Source organism: Glandiceps talaboti, chromosome 3 (genome assembly GCF_964340395.1).
Source record: "Glandiceps talaboti chromosome 3, keGlaTala1.1, whole genome shotgun sequence".
Taxonomy (NCBI): Eukaryota; Metazoa; Hemichordata; class Enteropneusta; family Spengelidae; genus Glandiceps; species Glandiceps talaboti.
Genome location: NC_135551.1, coordinates 25,771,003 through 25,798,446, shown reverse-complemented (window position 1 = coordinate 25,798,446; position 27,444 = coordinate 25,771,003). Strand labels below are relative to the sequence as shown.

General features: G+C 37.2%; 1 protein-coding gene across 2 annotated transcripts; it reads right to left on the bottom strand.

Moving 5' to 3' along the window:
• Positions 1-76: 76 nt before the first annotated feature.
• LOC144432533 (uncharacterized) lies at positions 77-16,223 on the bottom strand. Of its 2 annotated transcripts, XM_078120759.1 has the most exons (19): positions 16,138-16,223; positions 13,907-14,528; positions 13,022-13,238; positions 12,394-12,572; positions 11,812-12,104; positions 11,273-11,458; positions 10,956-11,056; positions 10,338-10,557; positions 9,473-9,733; positions 9,030-9,208; positions 7,444-8,642; positions 6,790-6,944; positions 5,883-6,149; positions 5,293-5,379; positions 4,910-5,108; positions 3,732-3,889; positions 2,187-2,323; positions 1,539-1,701; positions 77-1,350 (listed from the first exon to the last, which is right to left on the bottom strand). In XM_078120759.1, the coding sequence occupies exons 2-19, from the start codon at positions 14,488-14,490 to the stop codon at positions 1,346-1,348; spliced, it is 4,590 nt and encodes a 1,529-aa protein (XP_077976885.1). In that variant the 5' UTR covers positions 14,491-14,528; positions 16,138-16,223; the 3' UTR covers positions 77-1,345. The 2 variants fall into 2 exon arrangements, with proteins under 2 accessions (XP_077976885.1, XP_077976886.1); XM_078120760.1 differs by lacking the exon at positions 5,293-5,379.
• Positions 16,224-27,444: the final 11,221 nt, after the last annotated feature.

The window sequence follows — 27,444 nt, the reverse complement described above, 5'->3', positions numbered from 1 at the left end:
CATACATACATACATACATACATACATACATACATACATACATACATACAAACAAACAAACAAAAGGAAACCCAAACATACCTCCTGCTCCCATTGAAATAGATATTCAAGACAGATTAAAACTGCCATGAAAAAAAATATGTAAAATTCCAGAATCTACTATCATACCCCTTGATGTTTGACTCCAGTAAGAATTTTAGAATTAGTGACACCTTTACATGGTGGCCTGTAAGTGTAACGACAACAATAAATTTCTTTATATTCACGTACTTAAATCATACAATAGCCCTAGCCTGTGCTCATCTGAATCGATTATAATTCGAATTAAACTGATAATCCACATCGAAGCCACACTAAAAAACTGAAAGATGGATTTGATTCGAATTACATTAACGTACCTGTACCTATACACGCCAGCTTCGATTCGATTTAATTTGATGTGCTTCTTTTCAACATGGAGGATTTCGTGGGAATAGGAACCAACTTGACTCTACTTTAATCCTTACATTTCTAATCAATTGGACATTTGAGAATATTGACACCTTTAGCTTCATGTTATCCAATTTGACTCTAGGTGACCATGTCCCTTAAAAGTTTGAATCAAAAAGGAATTTTAGAATTGATGTCACATTTAGCAATTTTCTATCAATTAATTTGCTTAAATATGCAGATTCAATATTGAAATACTATTACGATCTTATGATATTTAATTTGTTTGCTTGTTGCAATTTAGTTGGAGACACAATACGCGGTTAGCACCAACATATATTGTTTGGATAAGTACAAGGGTTCAATTGTCAATTGTTTCTTTATCCAGGATGCCTGACAACCATTTAGTAGTACAACTGTGTAGTATAGAGGAAATGTGTTTTCGTTGCTTTCTATAAGTATCTCAAATGCAACTAAGACGAATTCGGCCCGACTTTCTTGTCATTTAAAAAGTTTGGCTCATCATATACACCAAGAAAACATACGTCATTAAAAAATAGGGTTGAAAGAGAAATGACTTACAAAGGACAGGTGTGTAGATGATAATGTGATGATAAGTACAACTTGAAATATTTTCCACTCTGTGACAATTCTTAAAGTCGACCTCCCAAAACACTGATAGTGGGTCGAACAAATTAGAAGTATGTTTTTGTACACCTCTTCGTTTGTCAACTTCGATTGTATCATATCAATTTTAACCTATCCGAGGTGGATTCAAAGGTGAGTATGCTTTCAATCTCATGTGTTGCATATGATTTCACGTTGTCTTGGCTTCTTATCCTGGAACTTGTAGAGAATGTGTCGATTTTATCTTCACCAATCCCCCAATATAATGCTTGTTCAAAGTTTAAAGTGATCAATCTAAGGAAGTAAGAATGACAAACATAAGCTTTAACATTATTTTGATATTATATTATACGGAGATTCTGTATACAAGAAATGTATACTTCATCTCTGCCAATTTGATTGATCGTCAGAGGTGAAAAGTATATATATTTTATATGCTTTCTGGGCTTAACAAAAACAAAAAACAAAATTTCTCTGCTCACCGTCGGATTCACTATCCATTTCATTATAATCTCCCTCACTTGTACCTTCATCTCGCTTAACGATTTCTTCGGCTTTGAAAGTTGTAAAGTGCGTCTGCATCATAACTTTGATTTTCTCGATGCAGAAGTTAAGAAGTTGTCCGATATTCTTGAGATTGTATGGCTTAAAGACAAAACCGTAAAAGAATGGTGTTGTTAAAGGAAAGAGTGTCAATCCCAGGTTCTAGTGCTATTTTATCTTGAGCTTTAAGGATTGGATAGGAAAAATTCTTTTATTCTGGACCAACCTTTTATTTTAAAAAGACAATATAATTATGTATTAATTAGTGTTAATTAATTTTATCCGTTGGTGGTCAAGTGACAAGTTCAAATCTTAAGCAAAGGCAGGGGTTTGATATATTACCATGTTCAAACTGTTCTAGTTGTAACTGGAGTATCATTTTTCGATCAGACAGTCACAATATATTCACAGAAAATTGTTAAAAACAACAAATTGAATATTTAGACATTGCATGTGTTTATCAGTGGTCGATATTATACCTAATACATTATTTTCAAAAACGCATTCCTGTTGCAGCCTTGCAGCTTTATGGAGCCAGATTGTGAACACTATACGACTCACAGAAAAACAACAGTGCGTAAAAATACCTTCAAAAACATAAACTTGTGATTGTCTCTCTCATTGCCATCGTCATCTTCTCCGGATATATCCTCGGGTGCATATGGTGACACATTCTCTCGAGTATAACTTGATTTCCTCCTTTCCCGTACCCATTGGTATGGTTCTAGGATATCATATAAAAGATGTTTTGTTACTTATCTTACATAATTGTATATGTAGAAGTTGACTATAAAATCTGAACCTACAATTTTAGGCCTTTTTGTTTACATATTTACATATTGGTTGTGACACCACAGGGAGCCAAGGCAACGTGTTACAGACAGACAAATAGACAAAATATGCATGGGTAAATGAAATAACATTTTAAACTCATAGATAACTATCTATATACATGTATATATGTATATAGTTAACAGTATGTTTCTATATATACCGTCTATATCATGTTGTTTGTATAGATATGATATATAGAAACATAGTATACAGGCCCGTATATACACATACACATGTATATTGATAGTTATCTATGAGTTTAGAATATTTCATTCACCGACGCATATTGTTGTTTGTTTGTTTGTTTGTTTGTTTGTTTGTTTGTTTGTTTGTTTTTTGTTTGCTTGCTTGCTTGCTTATTTATTTATTCATTTTTAACACGATTGCTGGGCTCCCTGTGGTGACACTTTCTTTGTATGTACACATAAGCATACTGTCATACTGCTGCTTTTGATACTAAGGTAGAATAAACTAAAGTTTTGCTGTTACATTGTTTAAGAAAACCTCAACCTATTTCAATGTATTTCTCGAAATGATATCCAAATTTAGTCATTTTATAGAATCCAATATGGCCGCCGGATATTGCGTTAACTCTATGGTAAATAAAAAAAGATTGTCGATTTCATTGAAACAACAAGTTACATGAAAAATACACACTTGAATGCCCCATGGTGTTGTGTGAATATTATATAGCTTTGGAAAATCTGAGGCAAAGTGAGTCAAATCGTGTGAATATATACTTTCACATAAGAGTATTACCAATTGTTACTGATTATAAATTATCACATGTCCTATTTGAATATCAGCGTAATAGCTCATGGTTGAAATGGAAGTGGTTGAATCGATCGTTGTGCACTGTGTATTCAATTAGTGAACTTATTGTTCACAGAATTCAAACAGATATTGTACACATACACGCACGTGCACGCACACACGCATGTACATGCATACATACATACATACATACATACATACATACATACATACATACATACATACATACATACATACACACATATACACACATATACATACATACATACATACATACATACATACATACATACATACATATACACACATATACATACATACATACATACATACATACATACATACATACATACATACATACATACATACATACATACATACATACATACATACATACATACATACATACATACATACATACACAGACTGGAGGTATTCTGAGTATGTCAAACTAACGGTACTCATGCAGGCAAACATGATCCGTGACAATGTGACGAGAAATAAAAACCAGCTAGATATCTCACCTGTTGATTCAGTACGTTGCTGTGATCTCACAGTATGAATCAAATACCGAATTCTATCATCTAAATCACTGTTTGGTATTTTGGTGAAATCATCAGGAGTTATGAATAGCTCTGATAAGATTTGACGAATTTCACTCATCAACATCAACGATTCTCCTCTGAAAATGATAAAAGTATATACCGTTATGTAAACGTAGCTAAGGCCTAACAAAAAAAAAATTTGCGTGGTTCCAGTTACACTCAATTTTAGAATAGGTGGGGTGGGTAGATTTTTTTTTTTTTTTTTTTTTTTTTTTTTCATGTGTGAGTGTCTAGTTCAGGCGGTTATGTTTTCTGTTGCTTTCCTTATGGTTCTGTGTTATTGGTTTCTTCTCATCAGATGTACAGCCGATGCAGAATGGAAGAACAGTTTTATATTGTCTGTTTTTAGTTTATGTCAGTTTCCGCCATTATTTCTTGCGAGACTTCACTTTTTTTTCGAATATGTAAATAAAAGTTTAGGGTCGGCAGTGAAAAACGAGGTGGGGTCGGGTAACCGGAACCAAACAATTTCGTTTGGGCCTAACACTGACTAAACCCTTACCAATGTAAGCTTAAACGCACAGGAAATACGATAGCTGACGTTCTCGAGAAGATTTTCACTTTCTTATTAGTTCAATCTGGTTGAGAATAATCATCTCAGTCATATTACCGTATTTTTGCGTTTCAGATATTGATCATTCTTCACCTCGCTGGGTCTTGATAAACACATTTTTCGGGAGTCGGCAGCTCTGTCTACACGCAACTTTATCTTTGGCTCTGTTGACTTTCTCAGTGGTATGCTGCACTATGCTATTTCACACGAACTACTGTGAAGTATTATCTTTATATGAATCTTTGCAACATGTACGCTTAGCTTGGCAGGACTCTTTCCCTTGACACAGATTCCAGGGTTTCTAAAAAAATGTTTAACATACGCGACTCCCCCAAGAAGTATCCAATTCTACCCGTTTAGCTGGAAGACCAACTCATTAGGCATACACGGAACAACAGGGTAATCTCCTAGTATATAACCCATTGTCTCCTTATAATTAATTTCATTTAATCTATCATATAACAATTACATCCTATAAGGTACTCATTCATGAGACTGGAAATAGAGGCATGTCACCATTGTTGACTTTATTGTTAAGTCCTACCTTATTGGTGTGTCAGCCGGGATGGGAAATTTCTGGCCAAGGAATCCTATGGTTGTTATCCGCCTGTGTTTAACACTGATGTTAATACTGTATCGTTGTGGTAAGAATGTCATCAACATGATCGTAGCAAGGACGCCGCCACAGTCAGGAGGTAGCACAGTCATGCCATCAACACGACAACTTTTACCATCGACAGTACCTGTACAATGAGACCAATAATGTGTAAATGACCACATTATTCAGTCTGGCTGATAAGTGAAACATAAAGGGAAATCTCATTTTTATGGATTTGAAGTACAGTTTCTATAATATAGTAGCACAGCTTCGAGAGTAGCACTATCTGCATACCTTCATTTGTATATCGTTCATTTCGCTTACTGTACCTTGTAAATTCGCTGCTACAGCCACGTGGTTGAGTTTCCGTACCTCACAAGCAAAGCCGATCGGATTTCGCCATCCATTTAATATACCTACAAAATAACAGGAGATATACTCTAGTCCTATACACGCTACGATCATCTATATCGTATTATGAAATGGATTTCTCTAGCACCGCAGACTCCAATTTTACCACCAACAGCTATTGGAGCGCTGACATAAACGTGATGACAATATAGCGTCCTCATGTCACTTACATTCAAACTGGAGACTAAGTTTGTAGTAAACTGACCGAAGTAACCAATTACAACCGCCTGTCAATGTGTGATGGTTACCATGACATTCACTGTTCATCCTTTCCTCAGCACGTGAATTAGCTAAATATTCGATAGAATTTGTTTCCCATTGCATGGATTGTTGAGATATCTTTCTTGACCATACACCCTCTCCCCACAGATCTTTTTTTAACGACTAAAGGTGTTATTTCTTTTGCTTGAACACATACGGGTAAATGGAAATGCGATGGTAGGTTTTGAATTACAATGCTAGAAGCTGGTAGTTTTGACATTATTTTAAATATACATAAATATCTTACATTTTGGAGGTTGACCCACATCCTCTGTTAGTAGCTGCCATTGAAGCAAGTATGGTTGGACTGGTCTTGATATCTTTATTTGAGTCACCTTCTCACTTAGTCTTATCTTGTTATGGAGTGCCTTTGGAACTTGTACGTAAAACGACTCTCTGCCACACCCATAGTGGTTCATGGCGTGTGCTTTCAGTGGAATATCGTGAATGACTGGATTATCTTGATCCAAGTCCCTCGCCTTCTCAAATTCCAAGAAGAGTCGATCTGAGGATCCTGGGTATTAAATAGATTGAAATAACTTGTATATGAAACTTTGATCAATAAATATCGACTCCAAATATCGATATTAATATTTTCAAAAATTCTAAACGTACTCGTGTCATGTTTCTGTTTTCACTGACTCGGCAACAAATAACCACCACGCCAAGTTGCGATTGTGCATGTGGGTAGCTACGAGAAATTCAACATAACATGAAGAAGCCCCATCGACAAGTGTATTTGGAAAGAGGTATTTACGTTATACAGATTTATTTGCGTTTTAAATGTTCAATAAGCTCGCGTCTCCGGAACAAACTTAATCGCGATGCAAAATCGTGAAACCATACCACTATAAAATCGCAAACATTTAAATTTTGAAAAAAACAAACAGACTAGATATTAGCCCAAATTCATCTATCACGAAGAACCTTACAAGATCCCTAAATAAAATACAGGAAAATCTCCTATTTGCATGGTTTTTAAACAGAAGATTTATCATTCGAAGACCAATTTAATGAAAATCGAAGTGTCTGTCTGTCTGTCTGTCTGTCTGTCTGTCTGTCTGTATGTATGTATGTATGTATGTATGTATGTCTGTCTGTCTGGAATTGAAAGGGCTTTAATTTCTGAGCGCATATGAAGAGTTAACCCTTACCTCTTATACCAAATTCATACTTTTTGGGATCACACATCAAGCGAATGATTTTATTCAAGATATCCCTTTCTCCGTCTGCCAGCATTCGATCCATATTATTCACAATGACTGTACTTCTTGGATCATATCCAGTGTTTCTTATACTCGTCTCTGCCCTGTTGTTAAAAATAATTATACCATATCGTTACACTCAAATTTATATGACTCTAAAATGGAGATTGCTTTATCTTTTAGACGTTCCATATATAATGAAACATTTGTACGGATAATAACTGCAGTTATTATTAACGTTTATACGCACCGCAACTACAAATGTTAAACTATATTACTGTTAATACATTGTACACGAAAACTTAACCCCAGAACTTAAACTTAAATCGAGACAAAAAGTCAGATTACATCGGAAAGAGTTAAAAAGGGGTAAAGGTTTTAAAAATTGAACCATTTCAGCAGCCAATATGGCCGCCAAGTACTGTGTTCATTGTATGAGAAATAAAACATGGTAGATTTCCTTGAAAACAAGACTGTGAAACCCCAAATTTCTTTCATTGTTGTGAAAAAGGACCAGGAACAAGCTTTCACATCATCAAGTTTGGTGAGATTTTAAGAGTTTTGATTTATAATGAACCCAGAGGTGTAGTCTTACGAGCTTACCTCTCAGACTTATCTATTGTCATCTTTCTGCCGTCAGGTGACTGTTGGCCAAGAGTACCGAAAATATAGTTAGGATTGAAAGCAGCCACTTGCAATACTTTCACCATTACCATATCACTACAGAATAGTTGATCAACATCAGCAGGTGTCAAGTTTCCCTCTTGTGATTGGACCAGATGATGGCGTTTGTGTGTTCTGGAACGATTCAACTGTTTTGGTCTGGCACCTTGATTCTGAAATGATTTGTCTTTCACCCGTGCACTACAGTTTAACTGTTTCATCTTTATATCCTTCGATTGCTTAGCTTGTGCATCCTCGTCATCTTCATCACTACTATCAGAGCCAACTACATTTCCATCGATAAGTGGACTTTCCCTCTCAGCTTGAAGGACGTCTACTCGTACATGATAGACTTGTCCGTCTACGCCTCTATAAGGGCAATCCGTTTTGTAGTTATCGAAATTAACGTCATCGTTCGGACCTTCGTTGTCATGGCGACTATGTTGCTTATCGGTATTCTGACGACCCAAATTGGGAGGGACAAGATCTACTTCCGGCTTTGGAAATGACGTTTTACGTAATTTTTGATCCCCTTCTTCATTGAGGAAAGTTTCGTACCCTTCGAATTCACTGCCTGTACACTTTGCCTCGTAAGATGGGTTACCTTCTTTCTGCATAGTGCTAGTGTGACCAGTTGTCACCATTGATGGCTTTCTTTGAGTATCTTGCCTTTGGTCACGATATTTACCATGAGTTGCCTCTTTCACTCTCTTGCCACTTTTCGGGTTCTCCTTGTTATCATTCTCCTCTGTCTGTGTTTTGGATACCCCTGAGGGCAAAGTTTCTTCGTAGTTGTAGTCTTCGTCATCGACCTCTGACCTCAGTACCCACATCAAGGTTTGTACATCCCTGAGAGCTTTGCTTTTATCCGGCAAGTAACGATTCAGACGCGATGCGATTTCACAAACAGAGTTTTCCATTTCGATCAGCCTCTGTGTGTGAAGTGCATTTTCTCGGCAGAATCTCACTCGTTTTGAATAAATTGCATTCCGCCCTCTCTCCTGGACTCTCTCTTTCATCCATGCTTTGAACATATTAACGTACATTATCGGTTCACTGTACTGTCCATTATCAAATCTAGCACGGGATTTGAAACTGTTGGTCGACGACTTCAAGAATTTTTCCGGGTCTTTCATGATCTGTGACGAAGAAAATTCAGACAAAATTATGAAGTCTCAAACTTGAATGAATATCTACATCACTCTCGCAATATAGAGCATTCCATTTCTGTCAATGGAAAAATCAAGCACTTGTTGCAGTTTTGGACCAGAATTCTTACATTCAGTAAAGTTTACCCAGATGATTGAATCCCTTGGTTTTGCATGTAATAATTATCTTATCAGTGGGATTGAAAGTTTCACGACCAGGCTAATGATACACTATTTCAAGAGGTGTTCAATATTGACTCACCATCCATCCATCCATCCATCCATCACCAACAGTCACCTAGGAACAGAACACCTTTTCATAATTCTGTTATTTTATATATGTGTTATATGTGATCTTAAGAAATCCGTTGTACCTACCATGAGATTTGGTAGCGTAAACGGGTCCATACGTATAGACAATGCTGCTGCCATGACAACAGCATCACACGTACAGTTGAAGAGAACACCGTAGACAACAAGACGACACAGTATGATGTCCAATGGTAATTTCAGGGCCACGTGACCAAGTAGTGTTATGTCACCATGTTCAGAGTTTTCTGAAAGAGTAAACACACTTGCACTGTAAAACCAGACAATTGAATCCAGTCTGTCGCAAAATGGCATCCTCCCTATAAGTGTTGCTGTAATCTGGGTTACATATTTATAAATGGATTTAGAGATAAATAATCCATCAATTATTTATTCATTCAGACAGACAGTCAATCAACCAATCTATCAGTCAACTAATAAAACAATGATGCAGCCCTTAAAAATACTGATTACATGTAAATAGACGGGGCTGATAGGAGAGTGTGTTATACCTGTGAGGGCGCCAACATCAGCGAGACTTTCCACAGTCGAAACGAAACGATCCATGGAAGGTGATTCCACTGCATGTTGAAGTAGCTCACTTACAGACATACCATCAGCGATCTTCTTTCCAAGCTGTTTTACTCTGAGTATCAATTTATCCAATGGATTTGTCTCCATTTCCGGCGGATCAAATTCACGCAGACTCTCGTTGAAGTAGTTTTTGGCCATGAGTCTGACCACTTTGCCTTCAAACACTCTGCCGGTGCGACCTAGAGACAAATGCAACATGTTTAAATACACATTGTTTCATGTTGATAGATTTGTATGCGGCATCTACACAAAGTGTTTTCTCTGGGTTACAAAAAAGGGGCATTTCATTGATTTCCCTGCCCTGCTAAGCTGTGCCAACGAATCCGAAAACATTTTACCAAGCACAGGTCTGATAGTGAACGGCGAAGCAGGAACGTATGCAAACTTTAGTTACTGCAACATCAAGTAATTTCAGTTATTCTGTTAAGATATTCATTAAAGTGAAGTGTGGACTTTGACTATACATGTGTAATTGAAACACGGAAAGGAAAGAAAGCGGTCTCCGACACAAATGCATACAACAGATGAAAACCTCAGGTACTATTGTCGAAAGCTAGAGTATTTTGTTCCGAGGACCTACATTTTAGTGAACCTTTTGTTGAAACTTTTGCTCAGTCGTAAAGAGGATGATGGCTGACGATAATGACAATGACTAGAGCATATCGAACCATCTCAATCATTACCCGTGAAAGATAGGCTGACAAGACAATGCATGTTTGTATTAGTTACATTATTTCGCGAGCAAATTACTAGCAGGCACATTGCATAGACCAGCCGACTAACCTGCTCTCTGTTTGGCACTTGCTTTGGAACACCAAACTCCAATAAGACACATCATACGACGTCTATCGTCATACATGACCTGTCGTTTCAACCCAAAGTCGATGACAACCCGTACTTTTGGTAAAGTGAGAGAGCTTTCTGCGATGTTAGTTGCCAAGATGACGTGAGCATGTGTAGCCGGTGGTGCTTCAAAACAGGCGTCTTGGTCTTCTCGGGGTATCTAAAAGGTGTTAAAGAACCAAGAGAATTATTTGGGACAAGGATGTCATGTTTTCTTCTCGTTAATGTGTATATACCCTTTAGTATCGGTGATTGAGCGAAACGAAACATTCTTTATCATGGCTCGCATTTAGAGAGCATTATACCTTGTACAGATTAATGATATACAATTCTTTTAATGTAGGTAAAGGGCATTTGCTGCCATACAATTCAAACAAAATATTGTATTACACTTTCCAGTACACCCTTTCCCCCCTTCTCTCTCTCTCTCTCTCTCTCTCTCTCTCTCTCTCTCTCTCTCTCTCTCTCTCTCTCTCTCTCTCTCTCTCTCTCTCTCTCTCTCTCTCTCTCTCTCTCTCTCGCTCTCATTCACATCCACATCGCAATTATATATTTTACCTGTGAATGAAGTACAAACAGTTGAATCGGTGTCATCGAACGAGGAGGATCACTTTCTAATGGCGCAAGTACATCATAGAGGGAGTAAATTTCACCAATACCTGCATTAGAATTTGAAATATGTCTCTGAATGATATTAACAACTTGTAGTTCTCTCAAACACACCGAAACATTAATATGTGGAACAATGATTTTGTCTTTGGTGCAATAAAAACACACTGTAGGCATCATATGACCTTTTGAAAACATATACATATGTAAAATGTGAAATGGTTTTCTATTGATTACTTTCATTGAATTGCAAAAGACGACTTTACCTGGCAGAAAAACAAGGATAGTTTCTCCGGGAGTTGTCATCTTCTTTATCAAGGTTACACAAACTTGAATCAATCCAGCCATGACAGTGGCCTTCAAAGTTTTTTCCCGTGGTGTAGACTTAAGATCAGATGAAAAATTGTATAGTTTCTTTTCTGCTTTCTCAACACCATGTACTTTCCTCAAACCTAGGAATAGATGCAGTTGTTTACTCATAACTATTGAATGACCTTGCCTTTGTGACATTAACATGGCATTATAAGACTAGTTCTATTGGAGAGAACTTGAGCGCCTGCGCATTATCGAAAAGATTTAGTTTTTATGGGTTTATGGGTCGTCTTGAAGTGAACATACTTCGATATGTGGTGTCGTACAGTTGCATTTCACGACATCGTGTAACAGAGCCTGAATAATATTGAGTTTTGTGGCATTTACAGACTTCTCTTTTATAATGACCGAATTCGATATTTGCAATATCATGTCTATGATTTCAAACAAACTATCGTAATAATAAGAAAAGTGACTAACTTTAATCACTTACTTTGTTCAAATAAGTGTTGAAACTGATCGACAACATCGTCTTCCGATGAACGTTTGGCATAAAATTGGTTAAATTTCACCCATGCGTTGGCAAGACTGAAAACTTCGTCCGCGGAAAACCAATCCTGATACTTCGTACTTGACACAAGATCATCAATGTAAATGTCTTCAACGGGGAATCTCCTGGCACCAACAAAGATTTGCGGTGGAACCTGGTCATGTTCAGAGTCAGAGTCCGATTCCGATTCCGAGTGTGAATACGAATTATCTTTCTGGTCAGAGTCAGCGAAATACCTGTGAAAGAATGTATAAAGAGTGTATGAAAAGAAAACATGGGCAAAAACCGTGATATGCAATTTTATACATACTTACACCTATTTCATTTATGTTATTTTCTGCGCGCGCACACGCGCGCGCACGCACGCACGCACGCACACACACACACACACACACACACACACACACACACACACACTACCAGTCATATGCGAAAATCTCTCACGATATTTGCATTTAAAAGTACATAGGGTTGGGAGCATTAATAGAATGATTACTTCTGCATTGTCAATGGTGAAAAACTTACCGTGAGAAAAGCTCTCCCTGTAACGTTGCTGACATCACGATAATCTTGGTGTAGTGATATTGATCAAGGTACAATTTGACAACCAAACTGAGTAAATCGGAATCAATCTGTCTTTCATGAATTTCATCCAGTATCACATGTGTATAGTTATCAAATGACTGAGGGTTGTTTACCAGTTTCTGTGTCGGAAATTATGAAATATAAGTTCACTACTTCAACAATACACTGCTTAAAGTCAGTAATGTGATTGCGCGCGCGCGAGTGTGTGTGTGTGTGTGTGTGTGTGTGTGTGTGTGTGTGTGCGTGTGCGTGTGTGTGTGTATGTAGATGTATGTATGTATGTATGTATGTATGTATGTATGTATGTATGTATGTATGTGTGTGTATGTATGTATGTGTGTATGTATGTATGCATGTATGTATGTATGTGTGTGTGTGTGTATGTATGTGTGTGTGTGTGTGTGTGTGTGTGTAAAGACTAGTAACTCTTTTGGCGACTAACAATATATCAATCAATGCCTATTGTGTTCATGGCAAGCATAAAGGATTTTCTATAGCAAACCTAGATAGACATTAAATGAATATGACAACCACAACAAGATTTAACAATAAAACATAATTATATTACCTGCAGTAAAAATCCTGTGGTGACGTAGGTTAGTTTGGTGTAAGATGATAACATAGATTCTCCACCAATTTGATAACCAACAGATTGACCCACCCTCTCTCCTCTCTCTGATGCTACTCTTTTTGCCAAAGAAATGGCTGCCATTCTTCTCGGTTGTGTAACGATTATCTTGGCACCCTTTCTCAAATTTAGTTGTGCAGCAAGAGAGGAAACATTCCTGGAATATAACATGCATATAGCAGTTTGCACAATTTCACAGGAAGTGACGTTAAACTTGAAAACAAGGCTCTTGACCTTGATCGTGTGCGCATGATGAAACAGGTTTGTTACTCTACCTAATGAATTATTTGTAGCCAAACTTGGGAAATACAAGTGATAATTTGGTGTAAGTTTTCACACTTTTCTTCAAGTACAAAAACAAACTGTAGTTGTTTCAATGTAACAGTTTTAAAAACCCAAAATAAATACGCAAAGGCACCCACTATTAACCTTTAAAAGCTGCACTAAGTTAATTTTATTGTATAAATTTTCGATCAGACAACCACCCAATATATTCACTGAAAATTGATAAAATACCAATAATTAGACATTGTAAGTGTTAATTAGAACTCGATATTATCCATAAATGGTAAAGTAACAGTGTGAAATCACGATTGCGTTGGGGGCGCTGATTTGTTGGTACCGACCCGAAAATCAATTTCATAGATCTAATGTATCATTTCACGTGTACAGTTTACACAATATGTTTACCCACAGGTGATTCAATACAATTCAGGTTGAACGATATTTCGAGTGAGTCGTTGTAACTAACAAAACAGTTTCGAAAAGTCTTCCAGTTGCAGCAAGTGCAGATTTTAGAACCTGTTTTAGAGAAACATAACTCACCCTTTGTTTGTATTCTGTGCTTCGTCCATTATAAATTGGGGTACCATAGTTGACTTTCCACAGCCTGTCTCACCATGGATACATACAACTCGGTTTTTCTTTATTTCTTCCAGAATCTTCTCCTTAAATTCACATACAGGCAAAACATCGGGCTTCTTCGACTCTTGGGACGGGGAAAACGACATATTTGCTTGGTTCTGTTGTTTTCTTCCTCCAGTCCTACCACTTCGTCTATAATGGTCACTGACACGGCCATCTTTGGAAAATCGTTCTTGACGACTGGTTTGATGGTTGTGTCTTTCTTTACATGTGTCTCCGGGATTAGGATTCTGACTGGAGACAAATACTCGAGTCTGAAGCTGGTTTGCCCTCCTATTGCCTCTTCTTCTATCAGGATAATTTCTACGTGGATTCGATCTCATATCAGAATCGCAGCCTTCGGCGTACTGAGAAGAGTTCAAACCACTGTCGGGTTTGTCACCACTCGCGCTCTCCTGTCGCTTCTTTTCACGGTGTTGCCTGTGTGATCGTTCATACTTTTTCTTGTATGCCTGTTTTTCGTCCATCTGCCTTTTATCACTCATCTTATAATGTATGATGGCTGCAGCAGTCAATTGTCAAACTGCATGAAATAAGATTTAGAAAAATATCAGTTAGACTGACGTAGTTTATCACTCCATTGCAACTGAACAGATTGAGTACAGTTTTTGAAACCAATCAGTCTGAGCATACAATTTTCAAACAACAGTAATCGTTTGCCGTTATTGCTATCGATACAAGCGATTAGTGAGACAGCGAAGCAAAAACACAGATCGCAGAAACACATAGATCCGTGTAAACAGGCTATAACTGCAGTAAAATCGAAGTTTTGAAAAGTAAACATTCTGTTCCAGTACCCGAGAAGAGGACAGTCAAAGGGTGATGAAAGGTGTTTTTTTTGCGATTTACGGTCCAAACAATGTCCCATGATTAGGGATCTTTAGCCAGTAGGTTGTGCTATACTGAAAGTCGGAAAAGGTCACTATACCCGGGAAAGGTCACTTACGTTGAATAATACCTTGCTGGCCGCAACATGGCGGATAAGATACACATTGCCGTGAGAAATTTACGAATTGTTATTATTTTGATTCATTTTGTGGGCTTAAAAATGGGCATTCATTGATACCAATTGCATGTCTTGGACTGAATCTATCATGTTTATGGATATCTTGTGGAAAAGGGTTAACCAAAGCAAATTCCCCCCACGGTTTGGTTTTACATGTAATTCAATCTGATTCAAATCTGATGTGATGAAACGGCTTCATTGCTTTTCACCTTTATTTCCTTCCGTTGTTCATTGTCGACTTTGTAGAAGTAAAGGTATTTAAGGTATCGCTGTAAATTTATTTTATGTAAATACTTTTTTATGTGTTGTCATAGATTTCGTGTGTTTTGGTTTTCCGTTCTGGTTGTTTGATATTCTTTGTGCTATACATCATGTATCATGGTTGTATTATGGTTTTCTTTGTTTAGTATTTGTTTATTTGTGATATTATGTATAGAAATGTAAATAAGTATATGTATTGATTATATATTTATCATTTATATGTATCTAGTTACATCCCAGAACCATATACTAGATTAGTTTCAAGTGAACTATTTCCATGGTCCTCACCAAAACATTTTTTTATCAGTGATATTTTCTTTTTGTATTATTGTTATTGTCTTATGTTTTTGGTGGAAATTAATTCACTTCAATAAGTCCTGTTGTTTTATCCGGTGCCCGGAATGGGTTGTTTTTGACGATTGCCAAGTTACTATAGACACCCTCCCTTGGCAAACATTCCAAATAAGTGTCTAAAATGTAGGTGAAGAGTGTGATTGTTGCTTTCGTTTTGGTACGTCACGTCGACCTCATGCAAATGTGAACTTTGATCCGTTTAAACACTAATATTCCTCATGACGCGATATTATGTTGCGTGGAAGCCCCGTCTGTATATTCAAACAATGATGTTGTTTTTCATTCAGTCTACTTAAAGTTACTAATACATCATATCACCAATGAGTCCTATTAATAACAACAAAACATACGCGTGCACACTGTCTGTCTGTCTGTCTGTCTCTCTCTCTCTCTCTCTCTCTCTCTCTCTCTCTCTCTCTCTCTCTCTCTCTCTCTCTCTCTCTCTCTCTCTCTCTCTCTCTCTCTCTCTCTCTCTCTCTCTCTCTCTCTCTCAAAGAAATGCTGTACTGACCTTAAGCCACTGAAGAAAATCTTATTACATGAGTAGAGTGTTTTCAGTAGCGACGTTAACGACAGTTCCATGCAACAATGGCTGCTTCACTTCATTTACTAATTTGAATAACACACTGCGTCAATTTCGTAGAATGGAGCATGGAGGGTTATTTTTGGAAATGTTCTTCTTAGGGAATTCCCCGATGTAGTAGGTCGACGTGTCCAATACCCATTGCAATGAATCAGAGTCAATTATAGATCCAATTTTATTATCAAATTTATTTTAGCCAAGAAGTGTCAATTTTAAAAGAAATGGTTTGCAGGTACTTGTATTGCAATATTTTTTATGCAAAATCATGAACATATTGTTTATTTGTAGTAACTATACAGTTCCTTTCTAACCTGATTTAATGACAGAATATTTATACTTAGTTGTATAAAACAATGGGTGCTATGATCACCAGACTGTACTCTCATATCAAAGTATAGTGATATCTGTTACCCTAGTAACCATAGTATAGCCTAATTGTAAATTGTAATATTCACTCGATATATGGTAGTAACACAAGCTGAGAAGACGACAGCTATCGGATTCACAGTCAGTGCCGTAAACAGGCTACCATCCGTTACCCACAGCTATAGCAATGATGATACATTTAAGCAGTATACCAAAAAAACGACACTAGTGAATGAGAATGCAGCCTATAATAACCTTGTGTTTCGTGCAATGTATTAAAATGTATTAAATGTAAAATAGTCAAGTACTGGCCTTAGCTCATTAGTAAACCAACAAAACGAAAGTTAACAACAATCTTGTACCAGTACCAGTCACATGCAATGTAACCTAACAAAGATTATCATTATGCAAATAAGAATAACACGGTGACTGATCTCCGCCACCGTATTTTCCGTCTGCGCAGTCGTACCACTTCACAATGGGCACAACAGATCACATAGTATGCTTACTCTTTAGGACTAAATGTGATCTATAACCCGCCTGCTGCATAATATTAAAACAGCAAATGTAAACATATTATACGCACAGGTTCTTTAGACAGTAAATAAGAAAATCCAGTAAAACATGACAATCGATAAGGAATGGAAATAGTCGTTCAAATTTAATATTTGAATCATGGGTTATTTCTCTATTCGACATTGCATGCCTTAGGATACGCCACCTTACACTGCCAACATGGACAACAAAACAACAAAAGACCGTCCTAGTCACAGAAAAATAGCAACCTAAGGTGAGTCACCCTGTAACCCAGTCTGTCTATTATTTGTGCACTGTACACTATCACAGATACACAGTTCGCTGGCACTAGTACAAGCACTTCGTGGAATTATATTATTTCGGTTATAATCGAAAGAAGTTTCATGAGGAATGGACTTTGTTACCTATCATATACTAATTAAGACACATAATGGGGTTTACTAGTGTAGCATATGGTGTGATAGATAACATAGGTAGCACGTCGGCAGACATACACTCTCCAAACCATGGAAAGAAAAGAAAACCCACATGTATACAGACACAATTACAAACAAGTAGAGTTACAGACAGATAGACACACGCTCGCACGCTCACACACACACATACATACATACATACATACATACATACATACATACATACATACATACATATGCAGGCAGGCAGGCAGACAGACAGGCAGACAGACAGACAGACAGACAGACAGACACACACACACACATACATACATACATACATACATACATACATACATACATACATACATACATACATACATACATACACACATACACACACATATACATATACATACATACATACATACATACATGTACATACATACATACATACATACATACATACATACATACATACATACATACATACATACATACATACATATATACATACATACTTACATTCATAGTGTTGCGCAATTTTCCACGACTCACATTAAAAGTAAAAAGCAAAAGTAAAAAAAACAAAAAAACACAACAACAACAACATGGTTACTGCAGTAACAATCAGTTTATAAAGAAAACATTTACACCCGATTGGAGATACCCTTTAACAAATGAATACGTAGCGTTTATAACGTCTATACATAGCCGGGTAATTCCATGAACTCATGATCAGGGTAATTCCACGAACTCAAGTCATTCTGCTAGTATTTAAACAATCGAGTAAAGCGAAAGACGCGCTATTCGGTGGAAATACACCGATTCGTGTAGACGTTTCGCTCTAGACGCCTGTTTTGCAGTTCGACAAGGACATCTTTCCGAACATACACGAACGTAAGGAAAACATCAACGGAGAGACTTCGACATCAAGGTGAGAGTTCTTCATACGTTACCTTGATAATTCATGCGAATGGTTGGTATTTTACTTTGTCATTTACAGGAAGAGTTAGAAAACACTTTCAGCTTCTTTAAATTGAAAAACACCCAAAATTGTGCAGTGCTTTTAAAAGGCTCTAGACGATTGCTTTGCGGTCGAACGGACATGTCTCTTTGAAAATGCAAACGAACATGCGGGCAAGACAGCGAGGGGCGACAGTTAGGTGGACTTTGATACGTATACATCGATATTATTCAGAATACAGGTAGACATTTGCATGAGGGTTGTGGAGTACTTTTAGTATTTCTTCGAAAGGTATACATTTCTTTCTGTGTGACGACGATATTGGACGTTCTGTTTTTTACCTATAAGGTTCAATCATGCTATAGATATGGTGCATGTCTGTCCCTATGTATGACGTGTGTGTGTGTGTGCGTGCGTGCGCGCGCGTATGTGCGTGCTTGCTAATGTTACTTGTGCAAAAGATCTTTATAATGACACAATGACTAGTAAACCTTTCACCTCTAGTACATACATGTAAAGCTTCACTATCACCACCATCTGAGGTTCTGTCTGAGTTTTCACTCTCAGCTCAAGTCACCTTCAAGTGATGAGAGGGTGCGCATTAGTAGCGTATTGTCTACTTGCGAAGGAAAGCGTGAAATATTGTCGGGGTTTCATACTGTACAACTGCAATACAAGGAGAACTCTTCTCTCACACCCCCACAACTGCAGGACAACGGATAAAGCTATTCAGAGATGCCAGCGTACATAACCCGTCGAACTGTCCATTTTCCAGTTATAGTTACATTTTTCTACACCACTGATGGAAAACAACATGAAATTAAAATATGAAACAAACGCTAATTGTTTCTACGATGAAATATAGAAATTACTAGCACAAAATTAAAAAACTTGGGGGTCAAAAGTCTACATTTCAGCCAGAAACTAAGTGTCAAATGTCTACATTGTATTGTGCAAGAAAATTACTAGTAGGAATCAAAGTCTCAGAAGAATTCAAAAATCGGTTACCAAAGTATAGGTTCAAAGGTCGTTCATGCGTTCAACGAGGGGGGGGGGGGTGTCAAACATTTCCATAATGCTTAATAATCAAGAGTCAAAAGTCCACATGAGTCAGAAAAGTGAGTTAAAAACCGGGGTCCATATGTATATTACAGTACTATGTGAATATTCACTTGAGTAGCCTTCCCCTAGGGGGTAGTGCGTCCGTTATTACTGGCAACACGTTCATGGCATTGAACACTGAGACATATCAATAAGACAGTTACCCTCCTTTAACTTTGTCATTCCAAAACAGTTACCCTCCTTTAACTTTGTCATTCCAAAACAGTTACCCTCCTTTAACTTTGTCATTCCAAAACAGTTACCCTCCTTTAACTTTGTCATTCCAAAACAGTTACCCTCCTTTAACTTTGTCATTCCAAAACAGTTACCCTCCTTTAACTTTGTCATTCCTAAACAGTTACCCTCCTTTAACTTTGTCATTCCAAAACAGTTACCCTCCTTTAACGTTGTCATTCCAAAACAGTTACCCTCCTTTAACTTTGCCATTCCAAAACAGTTACCCTCCTTTAACTTTGCCATTCCAAAACAGTTACCATCCTTTAACTTTGCCATTCCAAAACAGTTACCCTCCTTTAACTTTGTCATTCCAAAACAGTTACCCTCCTTTAACTTTGCCATTCCAAAACAGTTACCCTCCTTTAACTTTGTCATTCCAAAACAGTTACCCTCCTTTAACTTTGTCATTCCAAATACTAATGACTATAAATGCAACTCTCTTCCACTTTCGAAGGTTTGAATATCAATTGTCATACACGTCAATATGAGTGATACAAGACAAGCTAGTGCTAAGCAGAGTCAAAAGAAACAGAATAAAAAGAAATCACATAGAAATCGTCGCCCTCATAGAAAGCAGCAGGAGAGCGTAATCAAATCAGCCAGCAGTTCTGTGCCTCGTGAGGAGGCTGAAGACTGTGATGGAGGAGATGACATGGTTGACCGTAGTATGCCTTCAGGTCAGAAATCTGAAGGTAACAAATCTGCTGGCGGACATGCTGTGGTAGACAGTCGAATACCTTCTAGTCAGAATTCTGATATCAAAGAATCTGCTAGTCAAAGAGCAGATGCTAGGGTAGATCGTGGTTCCCAATCTTACCTGTATGTGGATGGTTGTGATTCTATCAGAAGAGATGATGGAGTAGCCGGTATAAAGCAGCAGGAGAGAATCAACAAATCAGACAGCAGTTCAACACCTTCTGATTCAGCTGAAGGAGATGTCAAAGTAGACAGTTGTCCACAGTCTCGTCAGCATTCTGCAGGTAACGATTCTGCTAGAGGAGATGCCAGAGTAGATGTTAATTTACGGCCTCATAAGGGCGATGATCGCCACAGTTCTGTTGGAGGAGATGCCAGGAAAGGCCATAATCCAAAGGCCCATCAGTATGGTGAAGACCGTGAAGCTGCTTTGGGAGATGCCAGAGAAGGCTATGTTTTGGATCCTCGTCAGTATGCTGACAGCAACAATTCGGTTGGAGGAGTTTTTACAGCAGAGCAGCTAAGATCTAAATCTTATAATGCTAAAGGCTGTACTTTTCCTGGAACAGATGCTAGGGGAGACCGTCTCTCACAGTCTCGTCGGTATCCTCAAGATTATGATTCTGCTAGGAGAAAGGTCAGTGTACACTATAATGACTATAGTCAAAGATCTTATCAGGTTGGAGCAGGCCACAATTCTGCTAGGAGGGATGCTTCGAAATACCATGATCCGCATGCTGAACTCTACGATTCTACAACAGGAGATTATAAGGTAGACCGCCATGGTGATAGAGGATCTCAACAATATGGTGAACGCCGCAACATTTCTAGGGGAGATGCTGATCGTAATTGGAGGTCTCACGATGAAGATCGCAATTCTAGTACACACCCAAGATTTCCTTCTCGTCAGCAACGTGATGGGCACACTTTTACCACAGACCACAGCTTTCGCTCTCATCAGCATGGTGACGGCCACAAGTCTACCATAGACTACAATTTGAAGTCTCATCACCATAGCAACGATCACAATACTGCAGCAGACCACAAATTACTGTCTTATCAACTTGCATCCGGTCACAGAGCTACTACAGGAAGTACTAGTATCAAGGTAGACCGTAGTTCTGAGTCTCAACAGAATGATGAAGGCAACAATTTACCTATATTTAAATATAGGCAGGAGATTCTCAAAGAAATAAAGAAGAACAGAGTTACTTGCATCCATGGTGAGACAGGTTGTGGGAAGTCAACAATGGTACCACAATTCATACTAGATGAAGCGCAAAATAAAAGGATATGGTAACTATTTTTTTCTTACATAATAAATGATCAGCGATTAAACATGTTTACTTTATGATAACCAAATTGTCTGTCAAAGTGATCAGAATGATTTACCGAAGATGATTTTCAACCTATATAATTACGATCACAGTAGAGTGAATGTTTGAACTGATTAAATATATGTGGAATATTACTATGTTTATCTTTGAGACTTTGATGCCTCTTTACTGCACCTTATCTCCTCTACATTACTACTAACTTTACCCTTCATAACTTCTAATTACTGTGGACGTTCTCATAATATACATACTTCATGGTCACGGTACAACAGACACAAATAGATTTTTGTCTCTGTTGCGTCACGAAGCAGTAATTCATATTGATATATATGATTCCTTTCTTATATTACCACCTTATGTCCACAGTAAAGATGTCAGGATAGTTGTAACGCAGCCAAGAAGAATCGCAGCCATTTCCCTGGCAAAGAGAGTAGCATCAGTGAGAAGAGTAAAGCTGGGTACGTCCGTTGGTTATCGAATTGGTGGAGAAGCAGTGGCCTCTGAAGATACTACCTCGCTGACCTACGTCACTACTGGCTATTTACTTCAGGTAATGAGTTGGACTAACACAAATGTATGTATGTATGTATGTATGTATGTATGTATGTATGTATGTATGTATGTATGTGAATGTGTGTGTATGTATGTCTGTATGTCTGTATGTATGTATGTATGTATGTATGTATGTATGTATGTATGTATGTATGTATGTATGCATGCCTGCCTGCCTGCCTGCCTGCCTGCCTGCCTGCCTGCCTGCCTGCCTGCCTGTCTGTCTGTCTGTCTGTCTGTCTGTCTGTCTGTCTGTCTGTCTGTCTGTCTGTCTGTCTGTATGTATGTATGTATGTATGTATGTATGTATGTATGTATGTATGTATGTATGTATGTATGTGTGTGTGTGTGTGCGTGTGTGTGTGCGTGTGCTTAATTTTGTTTGTCTACCGTGTGTGTATTTAATTTTGCTTACCTACGTAATCTGTATTTGAAGTTATACATTTGTACTTAATATAGCCTAAGTGTGGTTGAACACCTTGTGTTTGTATAATACATTATGCCGGAAGATAGTTGTTGAATTTTGCCGCCGTTGCGTGGTATTTTTGTCGACTGTTACATATATAACGATATTAGGATGACAGGAAAAGCAGATATTTTCCGTTAATGTTGACTTTAAAAGATATGCCATTTAATGAGGATATCTGACTTGAATATTTCTCTATATTTTACATAGAAATTGGTGCACAACCCACATTCATTCCGTAACTACACACATGTGATATTGGATGAAATTCATGAAAGGCAGATCGATTCGGATTTTCTCAGTTTGGTCGTGAAGCTATTCCTAAAGGAATATCGTCATACTAAGGTTGTGTTGATGTCGGCAACATTAGAAGGGGAGCGCTTCTCAAGGTAATTTTGAAAAAGGGGTAGTCACTTTTGACTAAAGAATATGCCACAACTAAAAAGACACATACATATTAGATTGAATAATTGAAGAATCTTTCTATATCATTTAACATAAAAATAATTATGTATGGATGTTTATTTTATAGTAAAAATTAGGAATACCACTTCTCCCTCTTTTATCTGAATCTAATTTTTTGAGCGTCATTTTATGCTTTCACATCACATAAATGTTGTGTGTGTGATTGCTAGGAGACCCCAAATCAACACTCTTTTTCACCTCCATTGTTCTAGCAGTGATCAGCTGTTGGCCCATGAGACCTAGCAGACTAGCAAATGTATTAGATGAGCAACAAAAATTCCTGCATATTTATCTGAAGATGATAAGCAGTGAGGAGTCATTAATATTCATTGTCTGTCTAATACATAATCATGCATGTATGCTGACTCCCAATCATGAGGTAACGGTGGAAAACTTGTAGAACAGCGAGGGTGAAAGAGCGTTCCAGTTAGGTGTGCCGCGAAATATTTGATGTGAAATAATGAACTGACTCTTCTGAACCCAAAGGTTATGAAAATAAATATTGAGTGGTGTTCCCCTTTTACTAACGTACTTTTAAATAGGGTGGTTATACATTTATCCACTTCATCGATCGAATTATGTACATAGGTCATAACGCACAAGCAGGTCAAAGTGCAATGTTCAAAGTTCAAATCAGATAGAAAGCTCAATTCTAAGAAAAGAAAACCGTTTAACTGCTTGTAATAATAATAGCCTATGTAAACCAACATATACAGTATTACTATGAGTTGATATATTATGATATACACAAATAGTAAATGAATTGAACAACTTAAAGAACTGACGGCATGTACATCACATATTCTCGTACCACAGGCACTTGTTTCCCGAGATATGTATCAGAACATTTCTATCAATACTGTAACAATAAAATGCCGATAATATTAACGTATTTAGCCAACTGTATATGAAAGGTGGGGTAAAATTATCAGGAATTGTATCCCTTTCATATATAGTTGGCTAAATACGTCAATAATAATTTATCAATATTATCGATATTTTATTGTATTCTGATAGAAATATCCTGATACATATCTCGGGAAACAAGTGCCTGTGTCTCGTACCTAATAACAGCCTTTACATAAATTACCATTTGCCGTAGAAAATATAACATGTGACCTCGCTTCGATCTGTTACTTGGTAGGTATTTTGCTGAATCCGGAGTTCAACCATCGCCGCCAATCTTTGTTGGTGCGGCAAGATTCCCAGTTGAAGAAATTTACCTTGAAGATCTTGTGAGGGAATATCTGGATTGTTTTTCATCATTTGAAGTTAATTGTCTTCATAAAGCAAAGGGAACATTTCATTGGTTTGCCTCTAATGGACAAAGTAAGTAGATGATGAAAATCAATTTAACGTTTTATTCCTGTAGATTTGGAGACTCGGACCTACTTTTTTTTCTCATTACCCGACAGACCCAAATATTTTTACTTTCGCCCGCCCTCCCGGAACAGCGCCCTCTCTAGCAATAATAAGCAAATGTCTGAACTGGCGGCGTCATCTACAGTCATGGCGGCGGTGACGACACTTGTTCATGACGGAAGTTATTCAAGTGGGGGGCCGGGGGGGGGGGCTGAGGACATGCCAATTGAATCTGGGAAAATGCTTGTTACCAGGAATCCATCCAAAAAAGATAGAGAGGAGGAAATGGAGAGGCAGAGAAACATTAAGAAGATTGTTATTTATTTATTTATTTACTTTTTTTAAAATCGACCGACGGACCCATTAGTTATATTAGTTAAGGCGATGTTTGTGGGGCGGAGTAGCCACTAACGCGAGAACCTGGGATTGAAAGCCGGGCCTTTAACGTGTAAAGTTAAAATACCGGTTTCATTGTAATGTCACATGTATACTATTTTCCTCCCAGAATTTAGGAATGTGTATCCACGGGAGAATACAAAGACTAAAGACCTTGAACCCAATATCATGAAAGGAATGATCAAAGTTTGTGTGGCCTTGATAAAGAAGATGGCAACTCGCGGAGAAACAATTTTGGTTTTTCTTCCAGGTAATTGTAGCTAATACTTTGAAATTATCGATATAGTGATAAGCACTCGCTAGGGACGGCAATATTCGTTGTTTTAGTCGTTACCTTATAGCACTGTTGACAAAACATTGACAATACCATAGCTGTAGACAATGTGTTTGTGATTTTCGATTTCAGGCTATAGAACAACTTTTAGGGTGAGATCAATAGATCAATGGAGGATACAAAAACTACATTATGTTAGTTAGGCCTCAGACCCCCACCCCCAATCCCCACCCTTCTAACTAAATAAATAGCTCAAAATTGACAATTGTTTCAGACTGCACAATCAATTTCAAATCAGTGTGTAGTAGTAGGTAGTGCTATGAATACACAGCCAGTATGTAGTGAGGAACAAATAGCTCTTTTATTGACTATTTTAGTGCCAAAGCATTTACTGTAGCGAAAGTTCTTCCATTTCTCAATTTGAAGATATTTTTAGAATTATTTGTATTTAGGGGTACAAAAGAGATCCATTAAAAGTAAAATCATTTTTGTTGGATGAGAACTAAATTGGCACACATATAAGCTGGTTATATGTGTGACGTATTATAACCGTACACTTGTCTTCTAAACGAATTTCATAGACAGGTTTAGTATATATATTTTAAAGTAATTTTTGGAACAATTTGATCATTAATCTGTGTGTTTCTCTAATTGTCACTGTAGGTATAGGTGAGATTTATTCTCTATATGATGAACTCTATCCATTGGAAATCGATGATTCACCCCGAGATTGGAGTCCAATTCGACTGTTTATACTCTATTCGCAGGTAGGTATACTGTTCGAAATCTCAGAAATAATACCTGTTCATGTTTATGATCTAAATTTGCAAAGTATATATATATATATATATATATATATATATATATATATATATATATATATATATATATATATATATATATATATATATATATATATATATATATATATATATATTGCGCTCTGCCACTGCGGTATAGAGCACTGTCTTAGCAGATTGATACTCACCGAGTTATATATATATATATATATATATATATATATATATATGTATATATATATATATATATATATATATATATATATATATATATATATATATATATATATATATATATATAACACGGTATTTGCCAAAATTGACGACTCAGCCTTCATACGGCAATCAAAGTACCTGTATGAATCACTAACTATTGGTAATTATGCAAATTCTGATGTTCACCTATGTATAATTAACTCATGAATAGTAAAATATCAATCAGTCCTTTGCTGTGTCATCAAGTCGGGATTTTAACAAACACTGTTTTATTTCAAAAACTTTTATAAGAATTGAAAGACACTTGATATGTAAAGGAAAGTGGAAAAATGATCAAGCAAGTGTAGAGCCTACCAGGGTATGCAGTTGTTTGCAAACATAAAATAACATGTCTCTTTATTATATTATAACCATCAAGATACCACGGGAAGAACAGGACGCCTGTTTTGATGCACCACCGGCTACACATGCTCACATCATCTTGGCAACTAACATCGCAGAAAGCTCCCTCACTTTACCAAAAGTACGGGTTGTCATCGACTTTGGACTGAGAAGACAGATAACTTATGATGACGATCGTCGTATGATGCGTCTCGTAGGAACGTGGTGTTCCAAAGCAAGTGCCAAACAGAGAGCAGGTTAGCTAACGTCATCATTTATTTGCTTGCAAAATTATGTCAAACATATTTAGTGCGAACAATTTACCAATTTGATTACTAAGCGCTAACGACAATATCTATTTGGCCCGATCACCAAATATGAAAATATAGCTCATGAATATTAATGAGAATATTTCGAACTTATTATCCAATCATCAACGTCGAAAATCAAGGTCAGAGGCCATGCTACTTCTACGTAAGTGCCATTATCATTTGACCATTCGACGACAAACAAACTAGTAAGTATGTAGTACATTGTTTTTAAAAAATGTGAAAGCAAAAGGAATGAAAATGAATCGCTAACATTTTAGTGCATATCCTTAAAGTGTTATCTTCCTACAGAATGCAAATAGATAAAACTTGGAAATATGGTGTATTCATTTGGTTACATTTAGGACGCACTGGCAGA

Bases quoted from the DNA above. Each gene is read 5' to 3' on its own strand.
- LOC144432533 (XM_078120759.1), bottom strand. From the start codon at position 14,490: ATGAGTGATAAAAGGCAGATGGACGAAAAACAGGCATACAAGAAAAAG. The intron at 12,105-12,393 runs GTAAGTTTTTCA...ATTCTTTCACAG, and splicing joins CAGGGAGAGCTTTTCTCACG to GTATTTCGCTGACTCTGACC. The intron at 5,109-5,292 runs GTACAGTAAGCG...CTCATTGTACAG, and splicing joins TGTAGCAGCGAATTTACAAG to GTACTGTCGATGGTAAAAGT.